The sequence below is a fragment of the Chironomus tepperi genome, unplaced genomic scaffold (assembly GCF_022539635.2).
Source record: "Chironomus tepperi strain 1889 unplaced genomic scaffold, CSIRO-AGI_Ctep_v1 contig_85, whole genome shotgun sequence".
In the NCBI taxonomy this organism is placed as follows: domain Eukaryota; kingdom Metazoa; phylum Arthropoda; class Insecta; order Diptera; family Chironomidae; genus Chironomus; species Chironomus tepperi.
Window position 1 is genome coordinate 676,583 of NW_027226207.1, and position 18,157 is coordinate 694,739.

Genomic DNA, 18,157 nt, shown 5'->3' on the forward strand with positions numbered 1-18,157 from the left:
ATATTCCTTTTCATCAATTCTTTGCATGGGGTATGGCAATATTTCCAGGTCAAATACCTTTAAATTCCATAATAAAATATTAAAGAGAAAGAATTTTAATAAGCACAAATTCCCAATAATCTAGTGATGCAACCCGGAATTTCATATTACTTCGAACATCGATATAGATGCATTGAGGGAAATGACAAAGTATTTAGAGAATTTAATTTTCCATTTCTTTGTACTCAATCATTTGAGTATGTTTCCGAGTTTGAACTGCTTATCGCTGAATTGATATAGTTGATACGTGTCACTATATCTCGTATGCTATGAAGCTGTTACCATATTTGAGTTTCTTTATATAGAACAGAATATCTAAAGCTCTTATCACAATCCTCTTCGCCTCTTAAATGATTTATATCGAATTGAAAAATGGATATTGTACGTTATGAGATTGGGAATTGAATTAAACATAGTACATCCATATGTGCACATTCGAACTAGTGTGTAATGTAAACCAGTAATACCAAAAATACATGCACAGATACGTTATGGATATGAGGTTCTTTTTGTGTGATTCTGACTAATGCAAAATTGAAAAGATTTCAAACTATACTCGAAAACCTTTTCCTTTACAACCTTCACTTAATCTCTTTTACCTCGGCTTTAAAAACGGAAATTCTAAAGAAAAATTATATCGTTGCTGCATAATTGCTCCTGAATAATTTAATTTTAAGCCTATTTCAGATATGCTCGAAATTTATATTGAGATTTTTTTATGTATAATACATTACTTCCACCTATATTGCTTCCTCCCAATTCTCTTTGTTGTTATTGCACAGATTAAATAATTGATAAAGATTATTGATGTGCCTTTACGTAACGTAAAATATACTGATTCTGGAATGGTGCTGTGCTTCCCATGAAGATACACAATATAAGTTCCAGAATAACACATAAAGATGTCTTATACTTTATAGAATGCAGGAAAAAGGGTGAAGACATGTGAATTGGCAAATATTGAGTGTCATGTTATGGAATTCTTATTTATGGTTAATTCTAAACGATTTATTATGCATAAGAAAACTGTACTTGGAAATAAATTGAAATAATATTTTTATTCCTAGTCAAAAGTACGTGATCTATGTATGCTTTCATGATATTTGCATTAAATTCATAAGTAAAAATATTTTCTAACTATTTCTGGTATTGCCTGTAGTTTTGGACACTTTCCAAGCAGAAAGGACAGATAAGTTAGTGCTTATCTACAGATGTGCAAGTCACGCCACTTAAATTGAGCACTTAGATTGTTGAGAATATGTCAACCGTCATTTTATATTTGAATTGTATTTCAATTACAATAAGTTGACACTTCCCTTTTACAGTTGTTAGTCCCCTCAATAGGAAAGTTTAGTTTGTTTTCGATTTTCAAAGAATAAAGTTATTCAGTCCAGTTATTACTTCCCGGTAAAGTTATTCTAGTATTGCATGTACAATGGATATTCAGCGGACCAAACAAAAACAATTCTCTTAAAAAATGTGCGCAGAGATTTTTTTACACAAAAAAACTGGAAAGAACAAAAGAGAGATTCATAAATCATCTGCCATCTTCCGCATCTCCACTAAAAAATTTGCATGTTTCTCAGTAAAAATACAATTGCATAAAAAATTTCCACTAAATATAACCTCACATGAGCAGTATCACAATTAACATCAATTTCCATTTTCTTTATGCTATGCAATTCACTGCAATATAGAAATCCCACAACAGAGAGAATTATCTGCTGAATACACAACGAATATTAAACGTTATTCTTTTTTTTCTTCACTTATTAATTTATTTAGTCTCGTTCATGTACACATATAGCAATTTTTTGTGTATTTTTCGTTTGTGTACATATTAAAATTGATTTTGATAACAGAAAAAAACGTTTTTTTTTGGCTTTTTGCCGCATATTTTTCATCTCTTCCTTCATATGATCGCTAAAAGCTTGGTGAGATGCGAAAGAAAATTGTGATATAAAAAAGCAAGCGCCGGACGACGAGCTGGAAAAAGAAATAATATGGTTGAATTATGCAAATATTGAAATTAAGCACTCATGGAAATTTTTCCTCTTTTGGTTGTTATGGAACTGATGAAAGAATTCTTCTTTTTTTGAAGTAGCATACAGATTTGATGCGAAATTGCGAAAGGTATACAGCAGTGGTGAGCAACCTTTGATTTTTCAAGGCACACTTTGATGTTAAGCTTCGACCAAACCAGCACAAAGCAAACAGTTTATAGCATTTCCAAACATGTGCCGCAGCACACAGGTTGTCCACCACTGGCATACAGAGATTATTTTTAGAAGAAGAGATCTGCATGTGGGATTTGGATACCGTTGTTTGATGCCATCTTATTTGAAAAGTCAGGTTCTATTACGTGGAAATATCATACTGATATGATCTTAAAATAATATTTCGAGTGAAAGCATTTGCAAATCCCTTTAAGGCGTGTTATCATGCTTCAACTCCATACTGCATCATACGAAAGTATAATTTAAATTAATTTTGATAGCAGCAAGCATGCTTCATGTCCACAATAATGTATGTACTATGGTGGGTTGTCTGCGGTTACAATAACGTAAATTTTCAACCATCCCCTCATTCATTCAGTCTATATATGCATGCATACATTTACAACACATGGACTAAAAGTTTATTTTTCCTTTTGTTTTTTCATGATTTATTACGTTAAGTGGACGCAGTTCTAGCTGTTCGGCCGATTTGAGGGTGATTTATAACAAAAATTAAATCCAATATTCGAATGAATCATTTTATATACAACATAAATTTTTTTATACTGTATGCTGTACAATAAAATACCAACATTTAATGGACTTTTAAATGCTATACGATATCACTGTCTATTAAGTGTTAATTCAACTTATTCGTTGTTCATTCTCTCGCAAAGTGCTCTTACGAATTCACATAAACATGCAAAATTTATAACCTACGAGATTTAGTAAGGTAAAGACAAGACAAGGTGAAGTCGATCACGTCAGCGAACACTTTTCCATATACATTAATTTTAGCTGCTTATATACTTTAATGGAGAGTGAAAAATTTAAGTATTTTTGTGAAATTTCCTTAAATGCTTTAATGAAACGGCTCACTAGATCAGTGGTGCGCAACCTGTTTGACGTGGCACTCTAGTGGAAATTTCATGAGCCGTGATACATGACAGCTGTTTCGATAGAGGGTTACCAACATAGTAGGACATGAAAAATAAAAGGTTGTGCAACACTGGACTAGATAAACGTTTCTATAATTTGTGCTATTAACTCTTCACTCTCACACACAATGACTTTTACTTCTATTCTTCTTCAATCATCACAACAGACTTTTTCATTAGCGAAGAAAGTTTTGTTGCTTCTTAGTCATGTAATATTAAAATATTAATTATCATCATCATCATTGAGAAAAGATGTTGTGTTCTGACTTGGCATTAATTTTAAAATTTATTAAATGACATCCTTGGATTTAAGTTATGTAAACTTTAAAGCTATTCAGCATACTTATGTCAATAATTAACACGATGAAGATCTGTAAATTGAAATTTTATGTTGGAAGCAATTTTCATGTTACAATGATATTCATCCCCGGAGGCTCACATTCCTATCTTCCTAATATTACAGCTCACTTGCGTTTCCTTCTCTTCTTCAATTTCTTACGTCATTTTCAGTTTTTTCTTCCTTCATACTTTGAAACAAATTGAATGATATGATAATACAAAGAAGATTTGCTTCATTTTTATCTCGCTGCAGGTACTGCGAACGATACAAATTGAATAAAAAAAACTGTAACTGTATGTAACACATTGTGACAAATGGTAACAAGCAAAAAAATGAAATTAAGACTTGATGATGGATTGAATTTTGTTTTATGCCTACATTTTTCCACTAGACTTTCGTTGTGGTATCACCATGATGATGGATATTGATATTTTAGGCAATGCTAGCTAATAAATTAAAATTCAAATTCAATGAATCAATTAAAATTATTGAAAAAACTTTAACCGAAATGCTAAATTTGAATAATTGAAAAAGCAAGCTTTGAAATTTTCAAAATTTCAACGCAAAACTTTTTCAATTCAACATTAAAAACCGCATTGAAATAGTTTTTAATTCCATTTAAATTGAAAACCACAAAATATATCTGAACACAACTGTGTACTTCTCAAAACCAAAGTTTTAACATTTAAATAATTGTTATAATAAATTATAGAGTAGTTCTTGCTTTACCTCAAGCGGTATTGAAGCAATTTGTAGATTTCTAATATCGGAAATTCTTGATGAGCCAGCAAAAAGTCCCAAGTTTAACAAGGTTGTTATTGAATTGATTAAAATTGGCTTATTAATATTCTCGATGAGTTTTGTACAACCTTGAATGATGAAGATTATAAATATTTAGACCAATGGTAGACAACCTTCATGGTTAGCCTCGACTGACACACGGTAACATTTCCAAGTAGCGTGTCGCGACACAAAGGTTGCCCAACACTGGATTTAGAGTAAACATATAAAACAGACTCTCATCTTGTGTCCATGACCAGCTGTAAATATAGAGGACAATTGTGTGCCAAAAAAATTATCCGATAAAACAAAATTTACAGCCAAGCGATTCCTTCCGAATCGCCATGAACATAAAACCATTAAATTAAAGATTATAGCATCACTGACAACGCCAAAAAAGAGACATTCCAAACAGAACAAAAAAAAGGTTCAACTTAATTCAATAATCGAAATAGCAAATCGTACATTTAATAATCACAGGACATTTTTCAAGCCTCACAATATACGACATTGCATAGAAATTCCATCTATCTCTATCTGGTTTCAAATTTATTAGAAAAGGAAATGAAATTTTTTTCTCACATTGCACATTGCATGAGAATTTTAATTAAATTATTTCTTCACCCATGGTAATGAAAGGATGGATTAGAATGAGGAGAGGAAATTTCAGCATGTAATAAATCTTTTGATCATCATCATCATCTCATATCATGCTTGAATTCATTCGAAATAGATTAAATATCTTAGAACAGTTGTAAGCAACCTTTGAATTCCGTGGCATACTTTGATTGTCAGCATAGACCAAAAATGCACGCAGTATAAGGCGTACCGCGTCACATAGTTTGTCCATACCTGCCTAAAAGTGTCATACGTTTCAATTTTTGACTACTTAGTACTTACAATCTTTCTCAATCGTGCGCTTATAGTCATTAGCATAAAATATGTAAGAAGAGGTTGAAGGAAATTCCTAAATGTGCGCCAAGCCACAACTTACAAACATCTTCTCATTAAATTTCACTGCCATTAAATTTTAATAAAGCTATGAAATTTTACATTCTGAACAGTATGCAGTATACATACATACGTCCATTAGTAACAGCTCCTATTCATCTTCATCTTATAAACGAAATGATGTAGCAAAAATCAATTTTGATGACACATAAAAATTGCGTAATGTGATGATATGTGTCTGCAATTCAGGCTAAATTGAATTCAACATACTCTTGTGGGGATTTAGGAGAATAAGATGAGTAAAAAGAATGAATCGAGCATCTGAGGTTCATTTATCGTTTATGGTCTCGTTTATTTTCTTATTTTCCGTCTGTGAATATGTATGTAGATGAGTGCGTTTATTGGCTATTTATACTTATATGTGGTAAAAACGATCCATTACATATTCGTAAATGTCTGCAAGCCGAGAAGAGCATTAAACACACATAATATAAGGGTAATGCGTTTTTGGGGTAGCAAAAACATAACCTAAATTTATTGGGTATTTTAATGGGGGACAGTTTAGTCATTACGTCACAGAATAATGGAGTTACTTAAAAATGAAAAAAGGAAGTCTGGGAGTTTCTTTTGCTTAATTGGAATTTACAGCACCCCCGCCTCCTATGAACATAATTAGTGAACAACCCCTGCCGCGAAAAAGCTCATTTTCACCAGGCTTAATAATAAAATTTTCCCCCATAATACTGGAAACCTGATGATTAATGAATAAAATTTATATTTGAGAATCGTGCGGCATAAAATGTTTCCTGTCAATAGGCACGCAAAGTTTTCTTTGAGCTGTTTGGAATTAAAAAAGTTTCTATCATGAAATTTTGATTGCCTTTTTCCCGATAATTCAAATGATATGATTTACATTTCATTCTAATCTAGTAGATATAGCTAGCAGAAGGGAAGTTATCATTAAGATTGTCATAGTAGTCACGGTAAAAGATGATTTAAGCGCATCATAATATTTTGTCAATTCCATTAACATGTTAATTTCATTAAGACTAACTTTGTTGCTGGCTTGCTAAAGAAAGAATGCAAATGGATATTTCATGTTAAGAGTTATGACTCAAACAATTTTTTCAGTCAACAAGTCAAAGCAAATACATATACACGAATATAGTCATGCAAAGCATTGACTTGAACAAAATATTTTTCATCGTTAGAGATCATTCCTGCTCAAATAGAAATCGATTCTGAATGTTCTTTTTGCTGTACATGTCTGATACATAAATAAAATGATCAACGATAAACGCCAATTTGCAACGGAATCGATATTTTTTCCGCTTCTAAATGTATATTTTGGTTAGTATCAGACAGTAAAGTTATCAAATATACAATAAAAAAATTATTTTTATACTTTTATACATGCAAGAAGGAGAGAAGTCTGTGTATAGATTGAGAATTTGAAACGAAAGAGTGCCGTCAGGCATAGAAGAAGCAAATTATAAACTGAGGCAAAAAAAAGAGAACTAAAACATATGGAAACAACAACAATAGCCGAAAAGGTGTAGAATGAAAATAAAAAAACAGCTGTGCGCACGGGAAGTCAAGGAGATGAAGACAGAGAAGAAAAAAATCACAAAAAATATATTCAACTCGAAAAGATTTTTGTGTATATACATAAACTTATTTTATCGTCATCGTCATTCATTTTCTGTTTACAAACTTGACTGAATACTAGTAGACAGACAACTGTTTTGTGTCTGTGTTAGTCTATATATATCGTATATTCTCCTTCACTTAAATAAATAATAATAAAACTCTACTGTATGTGCGAGTGCAACACTCGCCCGTGACTTTTTTTTTTCTTTATTTTTAAAACATGTACATACTCTCCTTCTAGAAGTAAGCGTATGAGAAACACCCAAACACAAAAAAATTCCAAATGGAAGTGAATTGGAAATGACTAATTAAATAACCTAGAAGAAAGTTTGCTGAAATTAATTGTGTGACCGTATGAACTTATGGCAAGATATAAAAACTGGCTTCAATAATTAGCAAATTCTTGAAAAAAAGGCAGCTTAATAATAGCAGTCTGTTCTTCTGACATAAAAACTCAATAATTAGACAACCTCGAGAGTTCTGGTTTGTTTTAATAGCTCAATTCTATCGAGTTATTGACCCGTCGAGCAATTAAACGTTTCAAATCAGCACATTAATGCTTTAATTAACAATTTTTCAATTTGGTAAAAAAAGCACGCTTTTTCATTGTTTTACAATGTTTTTTAATGATTTTACAATGTTTTATGAACAAAGTTTGAATTATAAAAATCCGTTAAATTATAAAATTCATAAATTTGTCGTATTGTAACATTAATCTTAATGGATCTTGGTTTTAGGATCTAGGAAGTGATTTGAACCCTACTTGATCTTTTTTTTTGGTCTAGAAATCTTGTTTTTTGAATCAAAATAATGATCACTGGAACAAAAATGCGCTGAAGTCACTCGATATGACAAGATTACTTTTGTAATTTGTTTTACTATTTGAATAGCTTTTAGTAAGAGATTAATGAGTATAAGGTCAAAGATTTTGATACAAACTTTTTTATGAATCATAATGTTTTATTGTTAGTAAGTGTTGTGGATTTTTGTGAAAAAAAAATTGATTGCTCGTTTAGTAATGGGAAATATTTTTATGGCTGTGGTTTCAGCTCTTTTCATCAGAAAGGAAACCTAAAAAAATTCGTAAAAGTTTTTTATTTCATCAAGATAATGTGAGTCAATTAGTTCGTGAGTGTAAAAATTGAGTCTCTTAAAACTGTCAAGAGCCATTAAGTTTCAATTAAAAGGGAGATTTTTAATGCATATTTTTTCAGCAGTTAATTGAAATAAAAATTCCAATACAGTTCTACATTAACAGAATCGCATTGTTATTTCCTTCTCTCGTTTATTCCAAATTCATCACAATTTTTCATTGAAAAGTTTTTTATTTCGAATTTACCTCCTGCATGAAAAATATATAATATATATAAATGCATATACGTTCATACACAAACGAATGAAATACAAAGCAATTTGAACTCCTGCATTGAACATATGTCTTTATAAGGAAAGTATTCAAGGGATTTGACACTTGTGAACGTAAAAATTTGTTTAAAATCGATTAAAATGTTGTTCAGGAATTGCTCTTGAGTATGCTTATGGATACGTGAGAAGGAATAAGCCTCATACTTATGCTTAATAACAACAAATCAATCAATCTTTGTATAACAATTTACGAAATTTCTCATTTATTTTTATAACGGTCAAAATGAATTTGAATTTTCGACATTTTTCAAATTTTATAATCAGATTTTCACAGCCTGCTTCTTATTGAAACTCATTAAGCATCAACATTTTTAATTAAATTTCGAGATTTAATTACAGTTGAATATAAAATACAAATTTATTCGAGTTAAATGAACTTTACTTTACGACTTATTCACACAACTTCCCAAAAAGAAGAAATTCAATTTACAAATGAAGTTCCTTATTGACTGTGAATTTTCAGGCCCTAAAAAGTCAACATTAATCTAGCACAAATTGATTCCCACACATATGTATTGCCTCAATAGCATACCCTTTATCACAATCCATTATGTTTGCATAACCCTCTATTGAAAAAAACTACAGAATTTGCTTTTGAGCATTTATATGAGAATTTTTCAGAATATCAAGCATTTAATAAAGACCCGTATTTGTGGAAGAAACAAAAAAAAATGTTTGCATTTTATTTCTACTCTAAAATTATAACACAAATTTAACATAAATGGAAGACTTCTGTGAGAAACATGAACATGACGACCAGGGGTGGGCAACCAATGTGTTGTGTCACGCTATTGGAAATTTCATGAGCCATATGTCGTGTGCGATTTCGATAGAACAGAGGTGAGCAACCTATAAGCGAAACTAACCATCAAAGTGTGCCATGAAAAATATAAGATTGTTCAACACTGGCAGTGCCATAGAGAGAGGCTGTTACGCATAATTTGTATTTAAAAATATTTCTTCAATAAATTTTCCATCCACATGTATGTTTATATAAGCATTAAGAGTAGCATTTGAATGTAATGTATTCAATTGAGAGATAGATTGAATATTTCTGTACCATTAGTCTTGTTACATTTGCTTCCTATTTGAACTATGAATGTAATTCAGTCTAATATTAAAATTTTATTTATGGCACACTTTCGTTCATCCTTATCTGCAATTATAATTATTGAAATTGATTAATTAATTTGATTCCAAATTATATCCTCTCGAGCCTCACAAATCATAAAGATAATTATTATATTTCCATAATTAAAAGATAACGAAATTTCATAACTGCATTTGTTGCAAATATCATCATCATTATTCTATATTAATTTAATACTGTGTAGGTAGCAGTTCCTTCTATCCAACGTCAGAATTAAAAGGTTCATTATAATTTGCATAATGTATATATTTTTCATATATTTAAAAATCTCATGTTGATTATAGCAGAATCATCATTATGTGCTCAAGTGAGAAATTTTTCTTCGCTATGTGGTATAAATGCTCATTTCATTATGCAATATATGATGCATAAACTACGCAACACAACACAATGAATCAAAGGGAAAACTAATGCTTTATGTCACTCTTATTTGATGACTAATGCGCATTTCCACTAGATTTCAAGTACTAAATTGAGTGTCTTGTGTTGTTTCCTTTGTAGATGTTGACTTCTGCTTCCTTATTCCTCTCCTGATAATAAAATCAAATTGAAAAACTCCCCTGGTGTTATAACGGTCATTTGTAATTTGAATTATATTTAAATGTAACATAGTTGCATACCCTGTTTCATAATAAGATTCAGTCTGTTTTTGAACTCTGAAGAATAAACATCATTGTTACTGGCTATAAAGCAGCTTCTGCCTAAACAAAACAACAAAACATAGACTAGAGCTGCTGATTGATCGGTCAACATGACAAGACAGTCATTAATTCATAAACAAATATTCATAAAATCAGCTTAAATGCATCACTTGAAACGTTTAGTAAGAGATTTTTCCTTCAACAACTTCACAAGCTCCTCTTCGCAAACTATTAATGTATAATGTAATTGTTAAATGCATTTGAAATATTAAATTTCTCATTTTTTACTCATGATGTATTTTACACAACAATCGCATCACAAAAGCATCGAATTGTACGATAATTACACAAAACATCCTTTTAATTATTCATACACAACTCATAATAATTGTTGTATTATTATTGACAAAATTTGCAATTTCAATTTAATTACAAAACAAATTGTGAATTTTTTTGTATTATGCATTCATCTGTGCTGTGATCGCTACAATTGTGTGAGATGAATAAAATCAATAACGAGAGAAAAAAATGGAAATTATGAAATTAAATTAAATTATATAATGATGGCAGTGATGATAATAACAGTAATGAAATTTTCGTGGATGTGTCAATGACACTTTAAAAATATGAATAGAAATGCTGAGTGCTAGTCCTCGAATTTTTATCAAAGAAGAGTTTGTGTCAGATTGAATAAATTTGGGGCATTTTTTTCGCAGTAAAATTAGTTTTATGTAAATAGAACTGATGACTAAATGTCCATATGGATTAAGTCATGACAACATACGCTGCCGCAATTTTCTGGATAGTCAAATCATATTAGCTGTGCGTTATCGTAACGATCATTCTGAATTGGCGTTTTTAATTGATAAATTGATTGATTTGATGACTGAAATTGCGAGATCTCTCCAACCAGACATCGTAGAAAGCTTGGATTTGAAGCATTAGCTTTGTCTTATAGAGTTACTGGTTTATCTCTTGATGTGGTACCTTAAAACTATCTCTAAATGCTTTAATTATTGATTTTTCTCTGAATTTTTTAATTTATTTCCAAAATCCTTTGAAAAATTTCAAAAAAAATTTGGCCGTTATTTAAATTTTGAGCCTTAAATGCGCTCAAGGCCCTCAATGACAAGAGGATCTTCAACATCCCATTCTCGAAATGATGCCAAATAAAATTTCAATTTAAAAGAATAAGAATCGAAAATAACATCCAGCAATGTAAATGTTGATGATTCAAAATTTATTCTTTTACTGCATTCCGTTCTGCATCTTTAAGCATTTCAACTGAAATTCGTTGAAAATTGTCTCGGAAAAAGACAATAAAAATTTACTTACAGCACAAAAAAGTCCACACAAAAAATCATTATTGGCATAATATTGAATTTCTTTTTGGAATCATTTCATTTTTACAGTTTCTCTGGTTTATTGTAATGCATTACGAAAGAACTGGAAATTGAAATTTTAAGTGAAATTGATTTTTTTGCTTCTTCTTTGTTTTATGGCAATCGTAAGATTTTAAATTTTTCCCTGTCGAGTGCTCAATGATTCTTAAATTTGAATTTCATGATGTTCAGCATAAGATGGAAGAATCTAAAATCTTAATTATATTTCATGCATAGCTTTTAAATACATTCAAGTCATAGAATCTTTAAGTTCAGTATTAAAAAAGGTTTCTGGATCTTGATTCATATTGAATTGCATTAATTTAATTTACGATTTTCCAACACGAGAATCTCGATTTTCATGTAAGTTCGCATTTCTAAACGATTCTGTTGTTAGGAACCTCCTTTTCAAAGTTATTCAATCGCTCTCTACTTTTTCATTTCAGTATCAAATGAAACTCACAGATTGAGCTTGTGAGAAATTTAATTTAGTAAGTTAAACTGTGCCAAGACTTCCTTAATCTTAAAGAATTCTAATAATATCCATTGGCACACATTGAACAGAAAGTAAAGTAAATAAATCTATCGAACGTAAGTTTTGCAGCATAAATTGAAACTTAATTTCCAGCTGCTTTAATTTATGTTCGCTTATGCAGCTAGTATTCTCTATTGTTGAAAGGATATTACGTATGGATGAAAATTTTCCACTGCTAAATTTATGCGAGGAACTCGAACTGAATTAAAGATTTATTTGTAAAGATTGTGACTTAATAGATTTTGTTCACTTACTAATGCTATTCTTTTAATTGGATACGCTGAACATTTTCCATTTCATTTCGTCTACATAGTAAGCTTAAATTGTAAAACGAGAGTAATAATGTTCACCCAAACTACATATAAAGTAAGTCATTTAACTCTAAAGAAAGCTTATATTATTGTATTAAATCAGTCAACCTACCTATGGATTATAATGGGGAGCAATAGTGAGTGGAACTGCTACTGTAATGGAAAGAACAAAAGATAAATCAAATGAAAAAGCATGACGAAATTGCGAAAGGAAATTGAATATCTCGCCACGCTATGGCAATGTAGTATTGTGACTTTATGCTGTGCAAAAATAAATCAGCAAGTTGATTTGCTACACATACTTAACATGAGAGGCAGCCATTCAAAATGAATCAAAAACTCATCTATTAAGTAGAAATTTGCTAAAAAAATATGGTCGAAGACTTGCACGTGAAGTTGGTACACATTTAATGGATTTGGAATTCCTTCATAAAACTTGTTTAAAACTATCAAGATTTTTCATTAAATAAAGTTTTGTGGATGTTGAGAAAGTTTAAGCTTACATAAAAAAAATCCTCAATTTTGGAATTTCTATAGAGTATACAGTACATACAGTCAGCTTATTTGTTGTTGAATAGCTTTCAGCTTGTGATAACAAAGCAGGAAAAAAATTGAACAAGGGCAATTTCAGCACACACACACAAAAAAATGGAAAGAAAATCTTCTCAAAGGTTTGAAGGAAATGACTTTCATAAAACATCCCCAACTCTTCTTATACATACTTTCAATGTATATGACAACAAGCAAGAATCGTTTTAGTTTATTTTTGTCTTACGTGCTTCAACTTATTGCTCTAAAATTCACATCACGTTCGATGGGCGCCATCCTCCTGGAAAAAAATAGCACAAAAGAAGAAAGAAAATCCTATAAATTTTACTCGAGTTAAAATGAGTAGCATTGAGGCCTATAAGCTTTCCGAAATTATTTTCGTTTATTGACTTTTGATGTGATGAAGATTCTTCATATATGCTGTCATGTATTCGTCACATCTGTTCGCTAGAGTTAGGTGATAATGTGTTGCTGTTGTGTGCAAAAAAATTCCACCTCAGGCAATAAAAAATAGAAGGATTTTGTGATTAGAAAGTCAACGTAATGAAAAATTTCGGAATGTGGGACTTGAATTGAATTGAGGATGGCAAATTTAATCGAATCATCAAAAACTGCTCCTACATCACATTCTATAAATGACTTTGTATGTTCTTAAAATATTCTCGTATGCAAACAAAATATCTTTTCCTTCACATGTCAGTGATTCTCAATATTTTGAAAGGTAATTTCATTTCACACTCAACATAACTTTTAATTCAGCACGTGTGAATATTTCGTAGAGTATTTTAGAAAAAAAAAAATCAACTCATTTTATTTAAATTCGGTTGAATGATTTCATGTGCCAAATTCATAAGTGTATACAGCAAGCAGCATATCCTTATTTTTATGCTATCGTGTCACTTTTTAATTGAATTTTTCTGTGTCAATGTTATAACGGTCATTTAGTATTTGAATAACATTTATTGTGCATAATTGAAAACCCCTTTTTAGATGTAAAAGTTCAGTCTGTTTTTGAACTCTGAAGAATAAACATCATTTTTAATAAATAAAATTAAGTTTAATTAAACTTGTTAATAAATAATCGCTTTGGCACACATCTCTACAATTAAACAATTATAAATATCAGCGAATGCTTAACAAATCACCCACTTTCGACTATTTTCTAGTGAATTATTTTCAAAAAACGCTCTAAACATTAAAAAAAAAAAAATCATTGAAAAGCAAGCTTTTTCACCAAATTTCACAATTCGTTACATTTCTGAGGGGCAAAAACAGTGTTGCGTATGTATATCCGTATGAAAAATGACTAAAGTAATCGTAAATGCTCTCTTGGTGACAAAAATCCACATAGATTTCTTCTGGGAGTCCATTTGATCACGTTTACAAGTGCTGTTAAATGAAAGAGAAAGGAGAGTCAAAAGCAAAAAAGGGGCAAAAAAGGCACGTTGATTTATAGCTTTTAATAAAAACAAAATTAATGGTATTTTTATCTGGAGATTTTTCTCTAGAATGAAAAAATGGTATTGGATGGATGATGCTCATAATAATAATAATATCGAGAAGCTTCATGCGACTTTATTTTTATAACTTCCATACATACATAAAAGGCTTTTGCCAATTCTCTCGGGTCAAAATCTCTGAAACTCAAAATTAGCGATGTGAAAAAAATAAAAGTTTATGTGTATAAAAGATGAGGCTGCTGGGTCAGCTAAATGAGACATTTTTCTTTCCGTTCAATATAAATTGTTGTCTATAGACATACATACGATCATACTTCACGGCACAGTGATGACGAAAAAAGGAAAAGGAAGGCGAATTTTATAAGAAATGGACGGAATTTTTTATTGTACTGTTTATGTGTATGTAAAGACTGTTCTTATTGAAAATGTTATCATAAGCAGAACTAGAGTAGAAAAGAAGAGTAATGAAAAGGGACAAAAAGTCATGTGGGTAAAGTCTATCTATATTTTATATTCTATATGTACAGCATGTGCATGTTTCACATGTATAAGGCAATCATTGGTTTTCCATGTATCGTCTCTATTGATAAGCGCTATAAATTGTTCCTTCTCCACCCTCTTCCATCTCCTGCACATCTCAAACCTGATTTCATTCATAGCAGGGAATAAAAACTTTTCCGTTTCATTGACACAATAAGACTGAAAGCGAAGGAGACAGAAAAAGGAAAAAACCTTTTTTTTTCTATCGCATGAGATCAATGAGTTAGTGCTGCGGTGGATGTAATAAATTAAGAAGTGAAGCATATAAAATTGAAATGACAAAGAAATTCCGATTTATCTAACTTTTCATGTCGTGTATGCATCAAAGAAGAATTGCTTTCAAAATTGAGCTTTTATGAAAGAGCATAAAGTTCAATTGGATTTATTTCAGGACCGTTTAGCATAAAATTGGATTAAATTTTGAGGTTAACTGAGAAAATTGTCCCATATTTTATTGATTATCCTGAATTCCTTACCTCAAATATTTTTCGAGTAGGAGAATGTCAATAAAAATAGAAATAAACCAACCTGTCTCAATATTTACTGACTTGAGGTAATTTTCTAATTAATTTTCTTCTCTTCCAAGTTCACAATATCCATCATCTACGATTATTGTTTTCGATATTCAATATTGATTTTTAATTTCTTAATGTTCATAATATTGTTAGCATACCTATGCTAAAAAGCAATTTATTGGAAAATATTTGAGATGATCACAGTATGAGTATCTGTATCAGTATCTCTAATTGACAGTTATGAGCTGTCGATGTTAATTGAAAATTTCTCGATAGACTCCTTAACTTTCCACACCAGACCAAATTTAATTAAGTTCATAAATATCACACAATAAGAAGCCACAGAGCAGCATATTTTGAGATAATAAACCAAACAGAAAAGTATACTTAGCAAGTGTGTTTATGAGAGATAACAAGCACTATGCGTTAAATATTATGAAAAAATTCTATCAGATTCGATAGTTATAGTAACCATAAAATTGCCATAAAATATTTTTCATCCTACTTTTCGCTTACTATGATGTTGAAAGAAATGCTTGATTTTTTCTCTCTATTCTCTCTTAAATCGAGTCGTAAAAGAATATGAGTATAGACATAATCGAGATGTATGATGTTGGACGAAGGTTATGTAAGATGGGTTGACTTTCTAAGACGATGTAAAAAGGGCTTGACACTTTACCTTTTCATTCGTCCTCATACGACACAAATGATTTGCTTTCGTATTGTATTTTAAGCGTATCCCGATCTGCACAAACTTTTCATGGGATTCCAAGTGGTTGCTATATGGAGTCTAACTGGCCATTTTTCACGTTAACTGCCATAAATTTGGATGTTATGTGGTAGTCGTGAAAAACATGTGCTGCTCGGGTATACATACATCCACGTGTACTTTCTGAGAACAGAAATCAAATGCTAATATGCTTTTTCTTTCTTGACTGTCTGAAATTTCTCTTTTATTTCTTTCCAAATGTTGTGTTAGACAAATTACATTGCTGTACTTGAACTGGCTTTGAATTCACAATTCGTGTGGGTGTTAAAGACGCATTTTCTAAAATTGATGACTGAGCAGCCATACTTGAAACCTTTTAAATCACGCTACCTCTGCAAATTGCACCAAAAAAGGCAAAATTACACAACAATGGAAACTTTTTCTTATTTTTCATTTGGAAGAAATCATCAAGAAATTTTCATAAATTGAATTGGATTTTTTATTAAAAAACTTTCCTTTTCCGTTCCCTTTTTTCTCTGTGTGCAAAACATAAAGTACTTTTGGAACTTATTTCCTCATCTATAACTACACAAAAAAAAAGTTTCCTTTCCATCTACAATTTATTGTTTATGTGTACTTTTGAGAAATATTGTACATTGCAAGATGTTTAATGTCATAAATTATAAAACAGTATCAGGATCTGTTCTCGGAAGGAACAAAAAGGAGTATCAATAATACAGAAAATTGTTCTTCTGGGTGACGTCATGCCCAATGGTACGTACTCAATAGTTTGTGAAACTTTTGATGAAGAGAAATAAAAGAAAAGAAAACAGTAAGAAGCTTTTTGTTTTCCTTTGTTTGATGGAAAATATCCACTGATATTGACTTCTTTTATTTGAATCTTATTGACAAGTCCTCAGTTTTTCACACCATTTATTCAGAAGTTACTGCTCACTGGGTTCATAACAATGCTTTCGAGAGCAAATCTCAAAGCAAAACAAGAAAGAAAATGAGGAAAAATAAGAAAAACTTTTCTGCGCGATTGTCGAGAGAATCAAAAAGTTTCTTCTTGTGCTTTTCATTACTGCTGCTCTTAAAAATAGAAGTGGCCACTGAAGTAATGAAAGCGACTCATTTCGCCATTTAAACAGGAATGTTGATAAGCTAACGAGGGTGAATTTGGACAATTTGGGGATTTTGGGTGTTTTGGACATTTTGGGGATTATAAATTAAATTGAATCTAAATGACCTTTTTCGGATCATTCAGTTGAAATAAAATTAGTAGCATAAAATTACCGAAGAGGAGGAGTCACAACATCTTTAAATGACAGCAAGAATAACTTTGAGGACTGAACAAATAGCTTTTCGTCGATTAAAAATTGCGAAACTTTATCCAACATCGAGATTATTATTAAAGTTTGTCTTTTCCTTCTCTATATTTCATTTTAGATTCTGCATAACGTAGTTTTCTTAAAGCCATAAATAATCAAACTCAGATACAGGAGAGGAATAGAACGAGAGATAGTTAATTAATACACTATCAGATCAGGAAATGAATCAAAATCATACAATAACGATGAATTCACAACAAATTCAACGTCGCCCGTATATTAATTCTCGTGGTAGTGCTCGTGGGGGAAATAATATGAATCATCGATTGCAACGAATATCATTTGGACAAAATCAACAATCACATCATAGTCATCGTAATAATAATGGCAATAATGGTGGCGGAAATAGCAATCAAAATAAAGATCTTGATTGCTATAATGGAAATAGTTCTCATTCTGGGTAAGTTATGCAGTTTAATTAACTTTACTTGTTTAGATAAGATAAGATAAATTCTTAGCTGTTAAAAATTTTTTAGTGATAAGATTATAACTTTCTTTCATATTTGTGCATTTTGGCTCTGAAGCTCTTTTTCAAAATTCTTCTTTTCCCCATTTTAATTTCCATTTTTCTGTAACTTTTTTGTTGATTTTTCTATCGCCAAAGAAGAAAAATCAAAATTTTTATTCTATGTTGC

At 30.8% G+C, this 18,157-nt stretch overlaps 1 protein-coding gene across 2 annotated transcripts in view; it reads left to right on the forward strand.

The window, feature by feature from the left end:
• Positions 1-18,157, forward strand: part of mura (murashka) — a 55,542-nt gene that overhangs the window by 15,782 nt on the left and 21,603 nt on the right. For both annotated transcript variants that reach the window (XM_070634719.1, XM_070634720.1), the window contains exon 2: positions 17,581-17,922. In XM_070634719.1, coding sequence (XP_070490820.1) covers positions 17,684-17,922 — 239 coding nt within the window. In that variant the 5' untranslated portion in view covers positions 17,581-17,683. The remainder of the gene's footprint in view (positions 1-17,580; positions 17,923-18,157) is intronic.